The 17447-nt window shown below is 40.6% G+C and overlaps 1 protein-coding gene across 3 annotated transcripts in view; it reads left to right on the forward strand.

Annotated features, from left to right (window-relative positions):
• The first annotated feature begins 749 nt into the window (after window positions 1–749).
• Window positions 750–17447, forward strand: part of YLPM1 (YLP motif containing 1) — a 75227-nt gene continuing 58529 nt past the window's right edge. For 2 of the 3 annotated variants that reach the window (XM_078448018.1, XM_060620277.3), the window contains exons 1-4: window positions 750–1804; window positions 10844–11080; window positions 12003–12182; window positions 12948–13942. In XM_078448018.1, coding sequence (XP_078304144.1) covers window positions 929–1804; window positions 10844–11080; window positions 12003–12182; window positions 12948–13942 — 2288 coding nt within the window. In that variant the 5' untranslated portion in view covers window positions 750–928. The remainder of the gene's footprint in view (window positions 1805–10843; window positions 11081–12002; window positions 12183–12947; window positions 13943–17447) is intronic. The other variant, XM_060620276.3, reaches the window with a different exon arrangement.

Below are 17447 nucleotides of genomic sequence, written 5' to 3' on the forward strand. Positions count from 1 at the left end.
AGTATTTTGCTGACAGATTGGATTATTTTCTAGGTCACCCTCTCTAGACAATCTTTGCATCTGGTTTTTGCTATCTTTGCTTTAGCTGAGATTCCCCAACGTGAATTTTTATGTGTTGAGTTATTCTAAGGAATTCTATTTCTCACCTTTTACAATAACTGCAGATGTTACCTTTCATGTAAGTGTACACCATATATTGGTGTAGTCTTACGTTCTGTCTTCAGAATGTTTCTATTCTTCACAGATTCGTTCCTAATTGGAATTTTTGTTAGAACTGAACTGAATCTATTCATTGAATTTGAGAGGAACTGACAGCTCTACAATTTTTCCTCTTTTCATTCAGGATCATGGTAAGCCTCTCCATTATTTCAAGTCTAACTTATCCCCGTCGGATATGATCCTGTATGGTTCTGTAGTTTTCTTCATATAAATTCTACATATTTCTTATGAGAGTTATTGCTACTTGTTTCATGGCATTTTTGTTGTTGTTGAGATTGTTGCTATTGTGAATGGAACCTTTTTTTTTTTCCATTCAAAAATGAACCCGTGGAGCGATACGATCTCTACCACCCCTTTCGGCTGTGAGACTCTATGGTTCCTCGATTCTATGAGAACATTCTACTCGCGCCTACATTATCCGAACCCGAAGGAAGATGGCGACCGAGAGTCTCCAAGCAAAGGGTCGCTCTATCTCGCCTTTGTTCTCCTCTCGGTGGCTACTGCGCAGGCGTAGTCGCCCCAGTGCCGTCCCCGCCTTCCCGGTCGCGGGCCCAGCTCGGTAGCGCCGGCGCACTGGCGCGCTCCGTTTACACGCTCCGGGGCCTGTAGGCGCCGCGAGTTCCGGCTGTCGCCGTCGCCGCCGCAGCTCCTGGAGGTCGGTTGCGACGAGTAACGGCGCCGGGACGAGCCCTGCGCCGCCTTCTCCGATATGTACCCGAATTGGGGCCGGTATGGCGGGAGCAGCCACTATCCGCCGCCGCCGGTCCCGCCGCCGCCACCGCCGGTGGCGCTTCCTGAGGCCTCGCCGGGGCCCGGGTATTCGAGCTCGACGACTCCCGCGGCCCCCTCCTCCTCGGGCTTCATGAGCTTCCGCGAACAGCACCTGGCGCAGCTCCAGCAGCTGCAGCAGATGCACCAGAAGCAAATGCAGTGCGTGCTCCAGCCCCATCACCTTCCTCCGCCCCCCCTGCCGCCCCCGCCGGTGATGCCGGGGGGCGGCTACGGGGACTGGCAGCCACCGCCGCCACCGATGCCCCCGCCACCTGGGCCGGCCCTCAGCTATCAGAAGCAGCAGCAGTACAAACACCAGATGCTCCACCACCAACGAGACGGGTCTCCTGGTTTGGTTCCCATGGAGCTGGATTCCCCCCCTGAATCTCCCCCTGTACCGCCGGGGTCATATATGCCCCCGTCTCAATCTTACATGCCCCCACCTCAGCCACCACCCTCGTACTATCCCCCGGCCTCGTCTCAGCCCTACCTGCCTCCCGCTCAGCCGTCCCCTTCTCAGTCCCCACCTTCCCAATCCTACCTGGCGCCCACCCCCTCTTATTCTTCCTCTTCCTCCTCCTCGCAATCCTATTTGAGCCATTCCCAGTCCTATTTGCCCCCTTCTCAGGCATCTCCTTCCCGCCCCTCCCAGGGCCATGCTAAATCCCAGCTATTAGCTCCACCACCACCGTCCGCCCCTTCTGGGAATAAGACAACTGTCCAGCAAGAGCCTTTGGAGAGTGGGGCCAAGAACAAGAGTGCTGAACAGCAGCAAGCTGCCCCTGAGCCAGATCCCTCAACAATGACTCCACAGGTAAGAAAGCATCTGCCTGAACTGCATCTTTCACCTAGAGGGCCCTAAGTGAGCAGGCCTCAGTGCTTTAACCAGTGCTTAGGCTAATTCCAGCACAATGAGTAGCTAATTTACACTCCAAAGGATTCCTTGAGAGTCAGAAGTCTGACATCCCAGCTTTTCAAGTAGCTAAATGTGGATTATTAAAAGAACAGTTCTTGAAGATGTTCCTAAACACCATGGAGTAGTGAGGTGGGTTAAGAGTTACTTCTCAGATGTATTCTTTGGTTTCCTCTGACCTCCTAGATTCTGTTGCTCTCGCAAAGCGCTTTGTTTTAAAATTGTATTTTAAACTCAAATTTCCATTTGAGAGGCAGCATAAAAAAGAAGCTTCCCAAAGGGCTGATACCTGAAGTGCATATGAACCTTATGACCAGTTAGCTTCTTTAAAAAGTTATTTTAGGGGGCCACCGATAGCTCTCAGCTACGTGAATTACAAGGTGTTAGCAAATGAAGAATGAAGTCATGTTCTAACAGAAGCATCCTAATTATGCTTATAGATACATATGCAATCCATAGGAAGTCTCTTCACCTTTTACCCTTTTGGGAGTATCTTGGTTATTTAAGGAATGGACCCATACATCCTTTTCTCACATCACTTAAAGTTGTAAGATATAGCCAGTTTGCTGCATTGCACTGTTACCATTCACTCCAGAGTAACTGCTGTGGAATGTGGCCAAGGTGGAAAAAAGTTAGTGATATCTCTTCCTTTATGAGAGAGCTGTTCCTCTAAACTTCTTTAAGTGATTCTTCCTACAGAGCAAAGATATCTAGGATAGCAGTAATAAATGAGTTCCTCCCTTAAGAAAAAAGACAGAACTAAAGTAAATATAGATAGATAACTTGTAGATAAGAGTAGATAACTTGTTATGATAACTTGTTATAGATAAGAGTAGATAGCTTGTTATGATTTCTTGAAATAGACACTTTTAGCAATTACTCATCCACCTTAGATTCCCTAATGAAAAAGGAGTCTTTTAATCTACAAGCTGAGATTTACATATAAAAGATTTCCAAAAAATAGGGATATGGTACTCTAATTTTGTGGTGGTTTGGCATTAGAAATTAAGAACATAAGTAAGTTGTTTTAAGTAAGCAAGATGTTGTGCTTGGCACATCATCAGGAGAAAACACTTGTAATGCTGGAGTAAAATAGAAGAAGGGATTCTGTTGGCTTATACCAAATTAGTACCATCCCACCAGGTTATTTCCCTCAGATTCCTCTATAATAGAGACAACATTTCTGTCCCCCGTTCCCAACCCATTCTGAAATTACCAGTGCTTTTGTTGTCAAACACTCTCAGAGGTAGCCCAAGCCAAAGTACGACGTCTATATCCTCCTGTTTACTAGACAAACGAATTGTTTTTGGAGGGAAAGGAGGAGGAATCAGACCAGTCCTTAATACAAATACCATGAACACTGGTTTCCTGGTTTTGCTTTTCTGCCTTTGTACCCTTGTTTGTATTGAAGTTCTTTCAATGCTTTCAGTATTCATTGCCTCCAATTTTTTGTGGAGATCCGGGGAAAAAAAGTGGAAGATGACTTGAGAAGTGTGGGGGTCAGACCAAGAAGGACCTTATAAGCTTGTTTAGGCTTCCTTCCCTCTGTCTAGAATTCATCCGAACTTCCTCAACCCTCTCTCCCTGCTTATATAGTTGTATTGCTTTAAAGGTACATCTCAAATGTCAGGTCTCTTTGAAGCCATCCCTGAGCTCACCCACCTGGTTTGGTTCTGTTTTTCAGATTGTAAGTCCCTTGCAGACAGGGACTATCTCACTCATCTTTTAATCTTCTGTAGCACCTAGGACAGTGCTACAAAGTTGTCATGTTCTAGACTTAGGATACTTTGATTTATTAGATTATAAAGGTTTTCTTCATGCCAGTGCCAATCTCTTAAATGAACCCTTCTGCACATGTATTATTCTTTGCTTCATACTTTACTTTTGGAATATGTCATTGGAAATTTTTATGGTGAAAGATTATAAACATACACAAAAGTAGAGACAATGGCATGGTTCCCCCTATATACCCATCGTTCAGATTCACCAACTGTCAAGATTTTATCATGTTTACTTCATCTATACTTTTTTATTATTATTGCTGCTGAAATATTTTAAGACAAATCTTAGATCTCATGTTGTTTCATCCCTACATTCTTAGTCATCTTTCATGAAAAAATGGACCTTTTCTTAGGTAAATACATCATAACACCTACTAAAAGTAGCAACAGTTTCTTTGTATCATCTGATACCTGACCCATTTAGATTTCCCCTATTATCTCATCATACTAATGGAATTTAAAATAATTCTCTGATATCATCCATGTTAAAATTCCCCAGTGGACTCAGTCATGTTTTATTGGTTTGTTCAAATCAGGATCCAATATAGACACCGTGAAGCAGGATAATTCTTTGTTGTGGAGGGCAGTCTGTGTGTTGTAGGATGTGTAAGCAGCATCTCTGGCCTCTAACTACTAGATGTTGGTAGCAGCCCCCAGTGGGAAACAGAAATGTTTCCAGACATTACTAAATATCCCTTGGGGGTTAACATCACCCTCAGTTGAGAACTCCTGATCTAGACCAGTCTCTTCTATTCTCTTTTTCTATCCCATGCCATTGAATTTGAGAAATCTATCTCAGTGGTCCTGTAGAATGTCCTGCATTCTGGATTTGTCTGCTGTCTCATAGTTTTCCAATCATTTGAGTTGTTCCATTCTCTTTCACAGTTCTGGTAAACTCTGAAAACTTAGGTTTAAGTTCACCTTTCTTTTCGCAAGTGTACTTCATAACCAGAGTGGTCCTGTGTGCTTCATTTGCATCCCATCAAGAGACACACAATGCCTGGTTGTCCCACTATTAGTGGTGCCAAGATTGATCGGGAGGAACAGTCTGGTCCCTCCATTGTAAACCTTCCCATCAGTTTTGCCTCTAATGTTTCATCCATTGATAGTCTCTGCCTGAGTAAATTATTTCTCCATTAAAGATTATAACGTAATTTTTTTTCTGTCATTTCTTCATTTTCTATATGGAATTCTGTAAAGAAAAGCTTTCATAAATTAGGACTATTTAATTAGAAATACGGTTGGTATAGGAAAGACAGGATAAGTGCTTGATATGCTTCCATTTAATTTCTAGTTTTCAGAGTAAAGCATTGATGATTTAATGGAATGTATCTTTTTTGAAGCATTAACTTTTCTGTATGTTTAAAGGACTGGCTAGGTAAAGTGCATACTAGCCTTTACTTCATAAATTGTGACTTTATCCTTTTATTCTCAAAACTTACTTAGGTAAAGCTGTTGACTTTGATTAGAATTTTTAGTCATTTATTTAAAATTCAGCTATTTATTGAGTAGCAACTATGTACCAAGTACCTTCCTTAGTTTAGTACCAGAGATGAAATGGTGAAGAAAATTTACATAGCACCTGCCCTCATTGACTTGTTCCAATGAGAAGAACAAGCCATTTAATAGGTAATTATGAGCAGTACAAGGTGCTGTGGAATTGTAAAATATGCCTAAAATATCACTAGACTGTTTGATGAGGAGTGGCAGAAGGTGAGGTTTTTTTGCTTTTTTGTTTTAAGCTCACCATTGTATTTACAGTGCCCTGCTCAGGGTCTAGCACATAGTAGGTGAAGAACAAATATTTTTGTAAATGATTGGATATAGCTAAGAGCTATAACCGAGTTGAAGAAGTTTCCCTTTTTAAGTGATAATTAAGTGAAACCTGAAGAATGAGTGGGAATTAACCAGATAGCATTTAAAGTAAGGCTTACTGAAAGTTCAGGGTGTGAACGGTAGACACAAACCAGATCAGGGTGGGCCTATGAGGACTTTTGGGAAGTAGGATGACACTGAAGGATTTTATACAGTCAAATGTGACAGATTGACATTTTTGAAAACTCACTGTGCTTACAGTGTGGAGAGTGGAATTGAAAAGATCAAGGGTGATTTAGAGAGAGCACTTAGAATAATCCAGGCAAGAGATAATAGTGGCTTGGACTTGGATGGTAAATAGTGGAGATAGAGACAAGTGGAAAGACTGGAGAAGTATTTGTATACTATAATCTAATTGGAGATTGAGTAGTAGTGGAAAGGGAGGTGGCAAGGATGATTCCTGAGTTTCTGGAATAGACTGCTAGGTACATGGTAGTCCCATTTACTAATAAAATAGGAAAACCTAGAAGAGGGGGAAGAGCAGGTCTGGGGAGGAGGGGAGAGCATGAGTTTGGTTTTAAACCTACTAAGTTTGAGGTCCTTGAGACACATGATTCCAAATGGAGATGTCCAATTGGAAGTTAGATACAGGTCTAGAGTCTAGAATCGAGACCTTGGAGACATGATAGACTTGTGAGTCATCAGCATAAAAATGGTATTTGGGGCACAGAAATAGCATCATTCAGACATGTCCTCAGTGACTCCAAAAGAAGGGTGTTTTTAGCTCTATTGTAGAAAGGAATAAAACCTGTCTGGCCTTCCTAATGAAGCCAGAGCCAAACTAGTGGTCAGTTCTTCTGATTGTTCCATCGTATCAGACAACTCCATCTCACATGGGATGTTAGTTCCTCCTGAGGTCTCCTAAGGAGTGTGTGTAGAGTAAGGATAGAGTTTAAAGGATATTGAGCCTAGCCCCGCAGAGTCTCAGTATCTAGGGGAACCAACAGAAGAAAGACCAAGTGGATAGATGGAAAGTCAGGACAGTGCAGTCCCACGGAAGTGCAAAGAAGACTGTTTCTAGGAGGAAGGAGTGGTCAGCTGTGTCACTACCACTGAGAGGTCAAGCAAGATAAAGACTGTGAGTTATCTTTTGCATTTACTGACATGTAGATTATTGTTGACCTTGGCAGGAGCAGTTTCATAGTGACTGAAGCCATATTGCATTGATTTGAGGAGTGATGGAAGGTGAGGAAATGGGGATGGTGAGTATAGACAACTCTTTCAAGAAGTTTGACTGAAGGAGAGAGAGAGAGAGAATGAGGGCAGGAGCTCGAGGAAGAGGTGAAGTAAAGGAGCATTATTTTTTAATTTTTAATTTTTTTAGATGGGACTAAGATTCCTGGAGTAGAATGTGCACTTCAAGAATACTGAAAATAAACACTTTAAATAAATCTAAAAGACGGAAAACCAATTCATTATTTTACCAGATTTCTCCCCACCCCTTGCTTTAGGATGTAAGACATAGGACTTTTAGTGTTACAGGCATTTATAATAACCTGGATAGGAAAGGCAACCTTCTAAAATTAATCTCTAAAACATCTCTCTCTCTCTCTTTCTCTCCCCCTTTCTCTCTCCCTCTCTGTGTCTCTCCTTCCCCTCCCCACCTCATACACTCTCTTGCTTTATACTTCCCTGCTTGGAAAATCATTTAGCACATAGTTCATTACTGTACCAGCAAGTGGTCAGTAAGTGTTGAATAAATTAGCATCTTTTTTGGTAATGATATTTGTGACAAATAGTTCTTACATCCTTTTTAATTGTCTTCGTTCAGTCTCTTCTTGAATGTGACATGTGCAATGATTTTCCTCTACCTATGAACTAACATCCCATGTGAGATGGAGTTGTCTGATACGATGGAACAACCAGAAGAACTGACCACTAGTTTGGCTTTGGCTTCATTAGGAAGTCCAGACAGGTTTCATTCCTTTCTACAATAGAGCTAAAAACACCCTTCTTTTGGAGTCACTGAGGACATGTCTGAATGATGCTCATTTGTAGAGCTTTAAAAATGTGCCAAAGCCTAGTCCTAAGATTGAATTAGATCTGGCTTCTGCTTATTGTGTTCATATGAAGTAGAAATTGAAATTGACCTACAATGCATGCTATCAGTACATCAACAACTACGCAAGGTCCAACAAGGTTTTTTTTTTTTTTTTTTTTTAGGTTTATTTATATTGAGAGAGACCGTGAGTGGGGTAGGGGTAGTGAGAGAGAGAGAGAGAGAGAGAGAGAGAGAGAGAGAGAATCCCAAGCAGGCTCCATACTGACAGCACAGAGCCCAGAGTGGGGCTTGATCTTGCAAACTGAGATCATAACCAGAGCCAAAATCAAGAGTCAGATGCTTAAGTGACTGAACCACCAAGGTGCCCCTCCAACAAGGTTCTTCACCCTAGACTAGGTCTAGGAAACATTGATAATAAGATGGGTATAAATTGATTTGGAATCTAGATCTTGTACAGTCTGTAGCTGTTGGCTTCTAGTTTATGTAAGGTGGTTTGCGTCTTTGTATCTTTTAGCGATGCTTTCAAAGCAACTAAAAACTAAAGGAAACTTTTAACTTCTGCTTGAAAGAGACTGAGTTTATTAATATTTTTAAGCTGAAAGATAAGACTGTTGCTGTTTTCATCGAATAGTGGAAGAAAGTTGAAAATGTTTTAATGGTACATTATTGTCACCTGCATGGTCAGTGTCCTGTTTTTTTGTTTTGTTTTTATGTTTAATAGGAAGAGTAATTATATCCCTGGAGCTGATGATTATGTGCATGGTAATTAAAAACAGAAAGGCCCAATCATGACCCAGACTGCAAGATGTAGTTAGTGAGATGGAATTTATTCTTCCCAATGGTTTGAAGCAAGGTTCAGGTCATAGAAAGGAGTGGCCTAGAAGGGAAGTCTTCATTTGATCAATAACCATTTATTGACATTCTCCTGTGCTCCAGCAGTATGTGTAAGCACCAGATAGGATATAAGAAAAACATGAGACAACTCTCTCCCAAGAAAATTCTGTTCTGTGAGTGAAAAAACAGATAACATTATGTTTAGTGAGAAAAGAGTATATATTATGTATATATTTTATGCATCTTGTTTGCATGTGGGAAATTAAAGAGGATGTACAATAAAATATTAACAATGTAGGAAATCCTGGTTATCCAAAGATGATGAATTCCCCTGAATCTAAGGAAAATGAATCCATTTAACACAGGAACCAAAAGTTTATGGTAAAAAGTAAAAAATTTGACTTGGAACACAATCTTAAAAATCAAAGCCCAAAATCATAAGAAATAGCTGAGTCTTTTTTTTTTTTTTAATTGTTTATTTATTTTGAGAGAGAGGGAGAGAGAAAGTGTGAGCAGGGGAGGGGCAGAGAAAGGGAGAGAGAGAATCCCAAGCAGGCTCCACTCTCAGTGCAGAGCCTGATGCAGGGCTCAATCTCACGAACTGAAATCAAGAGTCAGACACCCAAATGACTGAGCCACCCAGGCACCCTAGGAATAGCTGAGTCTTAGAATGAACAAAGACTGGTGTTGATTTGGTTTCTGTACTATAATTTTTGTGACAAAGTCGTATGGCAGTATTATATATTATCTTGTATTTTGGTTTTGGATATGTTGAAAATAATGTAGGGGTTTATCAATTTTCCCAGGAGCTGTTTTCAACCTTTAATATTCATGTCCTTCTCTTTTGCAGTTCTTATTCTAAAAAATGTTTTGGTTGTAATTGACAGGACTTAGGCTAGATCCTCAACTATCCGTAATGAGTTCCAAAGTTCTCCAACATCACTTTTGTAAAATCCTGCACCTTTATAATTATAGTAGAAATACATGCTGTTGTTAATTATGGAAGTATAAAGGGTATTACATTAGTGAATATTTTAGTGTTATGACAACTTTTTTCCTTATGCAACCTTGTAACCATAGGGAGTTATATAATGAATACTGGGAAAATGAAGATCCTGTAGTTATGTCTGCGTGGTGAGATTTTTTATTGATTTTAATTCATCAGTTACTGCTTATTTGTACAGTTGATTCTCCTTATTTGTGTTGCCAGGAACACTGGCAAAAAAGTGACCAGGAACATTGAATTAATGAATACTAAACCACTGCTCCCAGGGGAAATACAGGGTTAGGTTCCTATGAGCTTTTGGTCTCATGTTCACCAACCAGTTAATACATAACCTTGTTTTATATGTGTTCCTGTTTAATGACACCTTATTTAATGTATATTGTTGATTAACATTGAACTCACAGCCAATAGCACTATAACACATGGGTGTGAATGAAGTTAGTATCTACAACAGATTTTCTGTATTAAACATATCAGTCACAGCTTTCTTGCACTTAGGAACACTAGACAGCACACCACACTATACTTGGGGCCACTTTAAACAGCAAAATCACCAACAAAAAGCACAGAAATCTGAAAAATGTGGTCCTCAATAGACCATGAAAAGGACACTTATTTACAGTATGAGAGCCAAACAAAAAGGCAGAGCATGGCCTTGTTCTGTCACAGCAGGAAATGTGCAAGGCAGGCAACTCAGATTTTTCACTGCTCTGCCACGCATGTCCACAAATGACAGCCAAAGATTCCTGAGTATTGATTTTGGAGTTAGAAATAAATTTTAGCAAATGGGCAAATTTGCAAATATGGAAGCCATGAATAATGAGGATCAGTTGTATTTTCTAATTATTTCTGCATTAAACTTGTTTTTGTTGTAACTTTTTTAAAGTGGAAGCATAAAACAAGCTTCCAGAAAATTGAATTATTGGAAGTATAATTTGGAAGACAAAGCTGAGACTTTTAAAATAAATAGCATTCTAAAACACAGTAAATTCTCATTTATGTGTATATAACTGGGATATAACAGGTGTTTAAAAGAGAGAAGAGCACTGGAGAGAGAGAAGGCAGAGAAGAGACAGAACTACTTGGTTATATTCATTAACTACAAGACTCCTTGATAAATCCACACCAAGTAATGGCAGATTAAAAACAAGCAGGTGTGAATATTGAAAGCATTTATCAAAAAGACTGCTCTCACTTCCAAAAGCGTATGTGTTAAGAGAGTAGAGAAGTATGTTGAATTAATATATTTGCTTAACTTAAATGTGTAAATTTAGAGGAGGAATGGAGAGATCTCGTGTACTTATGTGCCTTTCTCAGTCCAGCTTTGCCTTTTCTTACATATAGACTTGTGAACACAGATACCAACGCAGGTCTCTGTCAACACTGAGTTTCAGATATGTAGGATTGTTAATTACAATTCTTAAAAATGGCTTCTGTTGTAGGAACAGCAGCAGTATTGGTATCGACAGCACCTGCTTAGTTTGCAGCAGAGGACAAAAGTACATTTGCCAGGACACAAAAAAGGTCCTGTCCTAGCAAAGGATGCCCCCGAGCCAGTAAAAGAAGAAGTTACAGTACCCGCCACCAGTCAAGTACCAGAACCCCCTTCATCTGAGGAGCCCCCGTTACCACCTCCTAATGAGGAGGTACCACCTCCTCTTCCACCTGAGGAACCCCAGGTAACCATAAAATTAATTACTTGGTGTTTACTAAATTATTCAGCTTTTTTTCCTGATTCATTTATATATACCTTTGTCAAAACGGATATATGTTTTTATGTATGTTTTTTTTTAAGTACATGTAGAATTCTGTTACAGAATAATCAGATGAATGCCTGATCAAGTTTAGAAAAGGCATTTTTTTCATGGTCTCAGTGAATAAAGAATTAGACACTCTTCTGAACTGAGAGTCTCTAAGGACTAACGGGCTACCAGGGTGTTTTCATACTGGCAGCACAGGGCAGTATTTAAGAGCTTCAGCTTCTGTTGTCAGACTGCCCAGGCTGTAGTCGAGGCACTGCCACTTGCTGGTGGTGACCCTGCACAAGTTACTTAACTGTTCTGTGCTGTAATTTCCTCATCTGCAAAATGGGTGGTAGCTGTCTTACAGAGCTGTTGAAGCATGAAATGTGATAATCCTTGTCACTTAACATATTAACTGACACATGGAAAGTTCTCACTTTGATCCAAAGGTACCTTTTCTCCCAGAGGCCATGTGGAAACTTTATTGAGCCATAATGAGTACATTGTCGTCTATTGGTGAAAAGTGGCTAACGTGAAAAAGGTTTCTCTTAGAGGGCAAAGGACATAGCTGTAAATTGGCTTTTTGGGGGAAATGATCGCCCTACTTAGGGACAGCGGGATGGATTATTATTCCAATGAAGACTGTGGAATTTATAAACTCCTTTGTATTAGTATTTGTAACCCGTAGTCTAAATAGAGTCAGGTCTTTTATCTAAACATAAAATAGCTTTTCTCAGTCAGCCAGGGTTGTAGGGGTTCTGGACTTTATAGTATACTACTTTGTAAAATATTCAGGTTTCTTGTTAGTTTGGCTGCTGCTTTGTTCCTTACATAAGAATATATTCTCTCTTAACTGTAGTCTGAAGACCCGGAAGAAGATGCCCGGTTGAAACAGTTGCAGGCTGCGGCAGCACACTGGCAGCAGCACCAACAACATCGAGTCGGCTTCCAGTATCAGGGAATAATGCAGAAGCACACTCAGTTACAGCAGATCCTGCAACAGTACCAGCAGATTATACAGCAGCCGCCGCACATGCAGGCAAGTGCTTCCTCCGCTGCACGTGGGAAGTTGCCCCAAGTCATTTAAAGGAGTTGTTATTCCTGAGAGAGATTTAAGTATGAAGAAAGAAAGATGTTAAATACTGACAAATAGATGTTTCCAAGGAGGGCCCAGGTAGTTAGCTATCTGTCACATCACCAGGGATTTGGGAAGTATGGTTTTATGGAAATGCTCTTGGGGTGAGGCAGGTATAGTGGAGTCTTCTGGTCATGTCAGCCCAGGTGGCTGTTAGAGCACTGTTGCTGAGGATCTTAAGAGCCAGAGATTCTTACCAGGTAGCTTCAGGTTGCCTACAAATCACCACAGTGACAGACAAGCCAAAATCCATCAGAAAGATCAAAGCAACCACCATAAAAACCTAAGGAAATACACCATAAAAGATACTTGTTTTTCTTGTATCCTGAAGATACAAACTTGTGTCTGTGTGTCTATAATAATGGATCATTTCTCAAGTTCTTAAAATGATCCACGGTAATATTAAAAACCTGAAAAGTAATTATTGCTGAGATAGGTATTTGCTTTGGTGTTTAGTTGGTTTCTCCATCTCGGTGATAACTTACAGAAACGAGTCAAAGGAAGAAAGATCGTCACTGAAGAGATGTAACAAGCTTATCCTTAGTGTCCCAAAGTCTCTAGGGTTTTAATTTCCTAAGACTTCAAATGCCCTGGATTCATTAATATTTTAACTTTTGATGAATTCTCCTCTATGAATGTCTTGAATAATTGTTACCCCTTTATTCGTAGACCATGTCTGTAGACGTGCAGCTGCGGCATTATGAGATGCAGCAGCAACAGTTTCAACATCTCTACCAAGAGTGGGAGCGGGAGTTTCAGCTGTGGGAGGAGCAGCTCCATTCTTATCCTCATAAAGATCAGCTTCAGGAGTATGAGAAGCAGTGGAAAACATGGCAGGGACATATGAAAGCGACTCAGACCTATCTCCAGGAGAAAGTCAATTCATTTCAGAACATGAAGAACCAGTATATGGGGAACATGTCAATGCCACCTCCTTTTGTTCCATATTCTCAGATGCCTCCACCTCTACCAACAATGCCCCCTCCGGTATTGCCTCCATCATTGCCACCACCAGTGATGCCCCCTGCCCTGCCTGCTTCAGTGCCACCGCCTGGCATGCCCCCACCTGTGATGCCACCTTCTCTACCAACCTCCGTGCCCCCACCTGTGATGCCTCCATCCCTCTCTTCTGCAGGGCCCCCACCGGTTCTTCCCCCACCTTCCCTCTCTTCTGCAGGGCCCCCACCGGTTCTTCCCCCACCATCTCTCTCCTCAGCGGCACCTCCACCTGTCCTGCCCCTCCCACCATTGTCTTTAGCCACACCTCCTCCAGGATTACCTCCCCCTGGGGTTCCACAAGGGATACCTCCTCAGTTAGCAACGGCCCCAGTTCCACCCGCCTCCAGTTCTCAGAGTTCACAGGTTCCAGAGAAACCTAGACCAGCACTGCTTCCCACTCCTGTGTCTTTTGGTTCAGCCCCACCCTCAACCTACCATCCTCCACTGCAATCAGCTATTAGCCCATCAGAACAAGTGAATTCTAAAGCCCCTCTGAGCAAGTCTACTCTGCCATATAGTTCGTTCTCATCTGAGCAAGGACTTGGGGAGTCTTCAGCTGCTCCATCTCAGCCAATCACTGCAGTCAAGGACATGCCAGTGAGGTCAGGTGGACTGCTTCCAGATCCTCCTAGAAGCAGTTACTTGGAAGGCCCAAGAGGCCCAAGGTAGGTCTGCCTTTGTTTGGATGATTGGTTGGTTTGGCTTGGCTTTTTTGTTGATTTAGGCTGGGTAGGCCTTGGTATAAAAAGCTTTTTTTATATGATTTTTATATTCTCTTTGTACTTTTATATATATTCCTGGTTTACAATTAATAATGTTAGTGTTGTTCACTTACTCGATGTGACATAATAAAATCTAGAAATAGTAACATGCCCCATTTCTTTGATGTCACTGCTTTTATTCTATATGTAAAGATTATAATTCAGGGTGAACATCATGTTTCAGAGTAATGCTTATCAATTTTTTATTGACCTTTTAGCTATAAAAGTAATATTTATTAAATTTATTTATCTTTTTTTTTTTAATTTAACAAATAACTGAATTGGTAACTTCTCTTTGTTAGATAATATGCTAGCTGTTGGAGATAAAAATGAATAAGCCAATATTCTAGTGAAATAAAGCAACAAAATTTAGTGTAAGGGTAAATAGGACTTTTATCCATTTGCTCAGCAAATATTTATTCCTGCTCTGTGCTTATGGCAGTGAATATAATAGAACAGACAAATCCCTGCCCCCATGGAGCTTATTTCCTGTATATTTCACTTAATCTGGGAGATATTTTCCTTTTGTCTGAACCACATTTTTATTTAGAAAGCACACAGAAAAATTAACTAGTAGTTTCTGAGTTTCTTCTTTGCTTTTTAAAAAGTGTTAAATTCATTTTTTCAAGTTTATAGAAGTGTATTCTACCCAAGTTGACCTAAATGTTAATTTTCCTATAGAAAAACATTTTCAATCGTATTTTTTCCAACTGAAAATTGATAGAAATACATATTCCTTATACTAAATCTAGATAGTACAGAAAAATATTTTAAAAAGTCCCCTAATTTCACCATTTAGAAACAATAATTTAAAAACATATACATCAGAAAAATTCGATCGTACTGAGTATGTTGTCTTGTAAACGTGCTCTTTCCACTTAGTATGTTGATTAATTTTTTACCTCAGGGTCAATGTATCTACATTATCATTTTTAATTTAAACTTAATTTCAGCCTTTGGAAACAAAATATATCATTTGTTCCCCAAATTTGTAACTCTGAAAACAACATGGTGCAAAACTCCATCCAAAGTCAAAGCTATTTAGAGGTGAGGCAACTCCACCGTATAAGGTGTTGACAGTTTTCTAGACAGTTTATTTCTTGCATTAAACCTAAATGTGTTGCTGTGACTACTACCTGCTCTAGATCTGCCACTTTGGTGCAACACATAATTAACACGAGTTCCTCCGGGTACCAGAAGCCTTGCCAGAGGCTTTACATATGTTATCTCATGGAATCTTCTCAGCAGCCTGTGAACTAGGCGGGTTCATACCCAACATTTACCCTTTACAGACTGGGACTGAGCAGTTTGAGTAATTTGTTCAGTATCACGCAACTGGGAAAGTAGAGCCTGAGTCCACACCCAGTGGGAGCAGAGTCCGGAGAGTCCCAAGAGTGAAAGCACTATTAGTTAAGCACTGTGTTTCATGCCATGGTTCAGTGATATTCATACTGTCAGTGATTACAAGTGCATTTTGTAGTCTTGATTTAGTTGGAATGTGTAACTTTTTAATTTGTATTCTTACTTATCTCTTGGATTAAGCATTGCCTTGTAGATCTGGTGACTAATTTGCTATCAGAAAAGTATATTCTTAACACCTTGTGAAACAGATTTCCTGCTCTCTTTTTTTCTCTCATATTAATATTTTCTGTCTTGCCTACCAAATCTTGTTGTAAATTTAGCACCTATTTTAAGTTTTTTCTTTCCTTAAGGTACCTTAATAATTTCAGTGCTAGGAGGATCTTAGCAACTATCTAGTGCAGTATCTCCTCTGTAGCAACTCGTATATGTGCTGCATGTGGTGCTGTCATCCTGGGTCTTGCACCTATTTTTATTACTTCTTATTACCTGATTTATTCTTCTCCGTGATCTCATGAAGTAAACATAGACAGGAAGCTGAGATTTGGAGAGGTTATAAATGAATTGCCTCAGATGACGTAGCTAGTAAATGGTTGAGATAGAATTAGAATCCAAGGCCTTCTGATCCACATTTAAGTTCATTTTACTTCCTGTGACAAGTGGTTGATGGCCTCTGATTAAACACTGGCACTGTGATCAGGCGTACCACTATATAAGGTGTTGACAGGTTTGGGGGAAGTTTATTTATATTGAGTGAACCTGAATGTGTTGCTGTCATTTCTGCCTGTTGATTCGATCTGCCTTTGTGGTGCAACACATAATGAATTACCCTGTCCCCCTACTATATTGTGTCCCTACAGTTATTTAAACGCCACGCTCTTGTCTCCCCGATCCTGCCTCACCTGCTCTTCTCTGCTGTCACATAAACTCAGATTCTTCTTTTCTTTTCACACTAACATTGGTTCTAGCCTCCTCCTGCCACGTTGTTCATTGTCTTGTGAAGGGCCTTTGGTCAGTCTCCTTCAGAACAAACACTTCAGACGCAGGGAGCCATAGAACCCATTACCAACTTTGCTATGAAGAACATAAATGGATAACTAAACAAATTGCTTTTGTTGGTCCTCACTCTCACAGCGTTGGCTTATGTTGAGCTTAATTAACACCCATTTGGCTTCCCTGGTCTTTTTCACATTAGCTGTTATTAAACCAGGTCTCTCTCATCCTGAACTTGTGCAGTTTTTGTTTTGTTTTGTTTTTCTCTTTTTCTAAGACTTGGTTTTTACATGTCATCTGGTTAGGTTTGGGCCAACATTCTGGCCTGCTGAAATCTTAAGAAACATTGATTACATTGCTTTTAGATGTATGTTCCGCTCCAGCTTTTTCGCCTGCAGCTTAGATAAGGATGGCTTTTTTTGTTGTTGTTTTTGAATTGGATCCTGCTCACATCTACCCTGTTTTTAAAACCTTCCCCCAGTCTAGCTTATGTCATGTCCATTTCTATTATTCTTCTGCTTTTGCTCTCTGGGCTCATATTGAGTGTAGTTTGTGACTATTTCCCAAGCATAGTTCTTTTTTCTCTTGTGTAACTAAGTAAAAAAAACATATATCAGTGGAAACTGGTGAGTGAAAGAGAATGAGGTAGAAATAATCCACACTATTAAGGAAACTTGTGAATTTTTCTTACTAGTTGAATCCAGAGTTTGCTATAAACACATAACTGATACGGTAAGCCACTCTGTTTTGCCTTGTTTTTTTTAACACAGCTGGGTAGAAAAACAAGAATGCAGAACACAGATAACTGATTTACCAATAACACACTATTGAAATAACACACGATTAAGGGGTGCCTGGGTGGCTCAGTCAGTTAAGTGTCTGGCTCTCAGTTTCGACTCAGGTCATGATCTCACGGTTTCGTGGGTTCGAGTCCCGCATCGGGCTCTGTGCTGGGAATACGGACCCTGCTTGGGATTCTCTCTCTCTCTCTCTCTCTCTCTCTCTCTCTCTCTCTCGCTCTCTCTCTCTCCCTCCCTCCCTCTCTCCCCCTGTCTCT

Source organism: Panthera onca, chromosome B3 (assembly GCF_046562875.1).
Source record: "Panthera onca isolate mPanOnc1 chromosome B3, mPanOnc1 haplotype 2, whole genome shotgun sequence".
NCBI classification, from domain to species: domain Eukaryota; kingdom Metazoa; phylum Chordata; class Mammalia; order Carnivora; family Felidae; genus Panthera; species Panthera onca.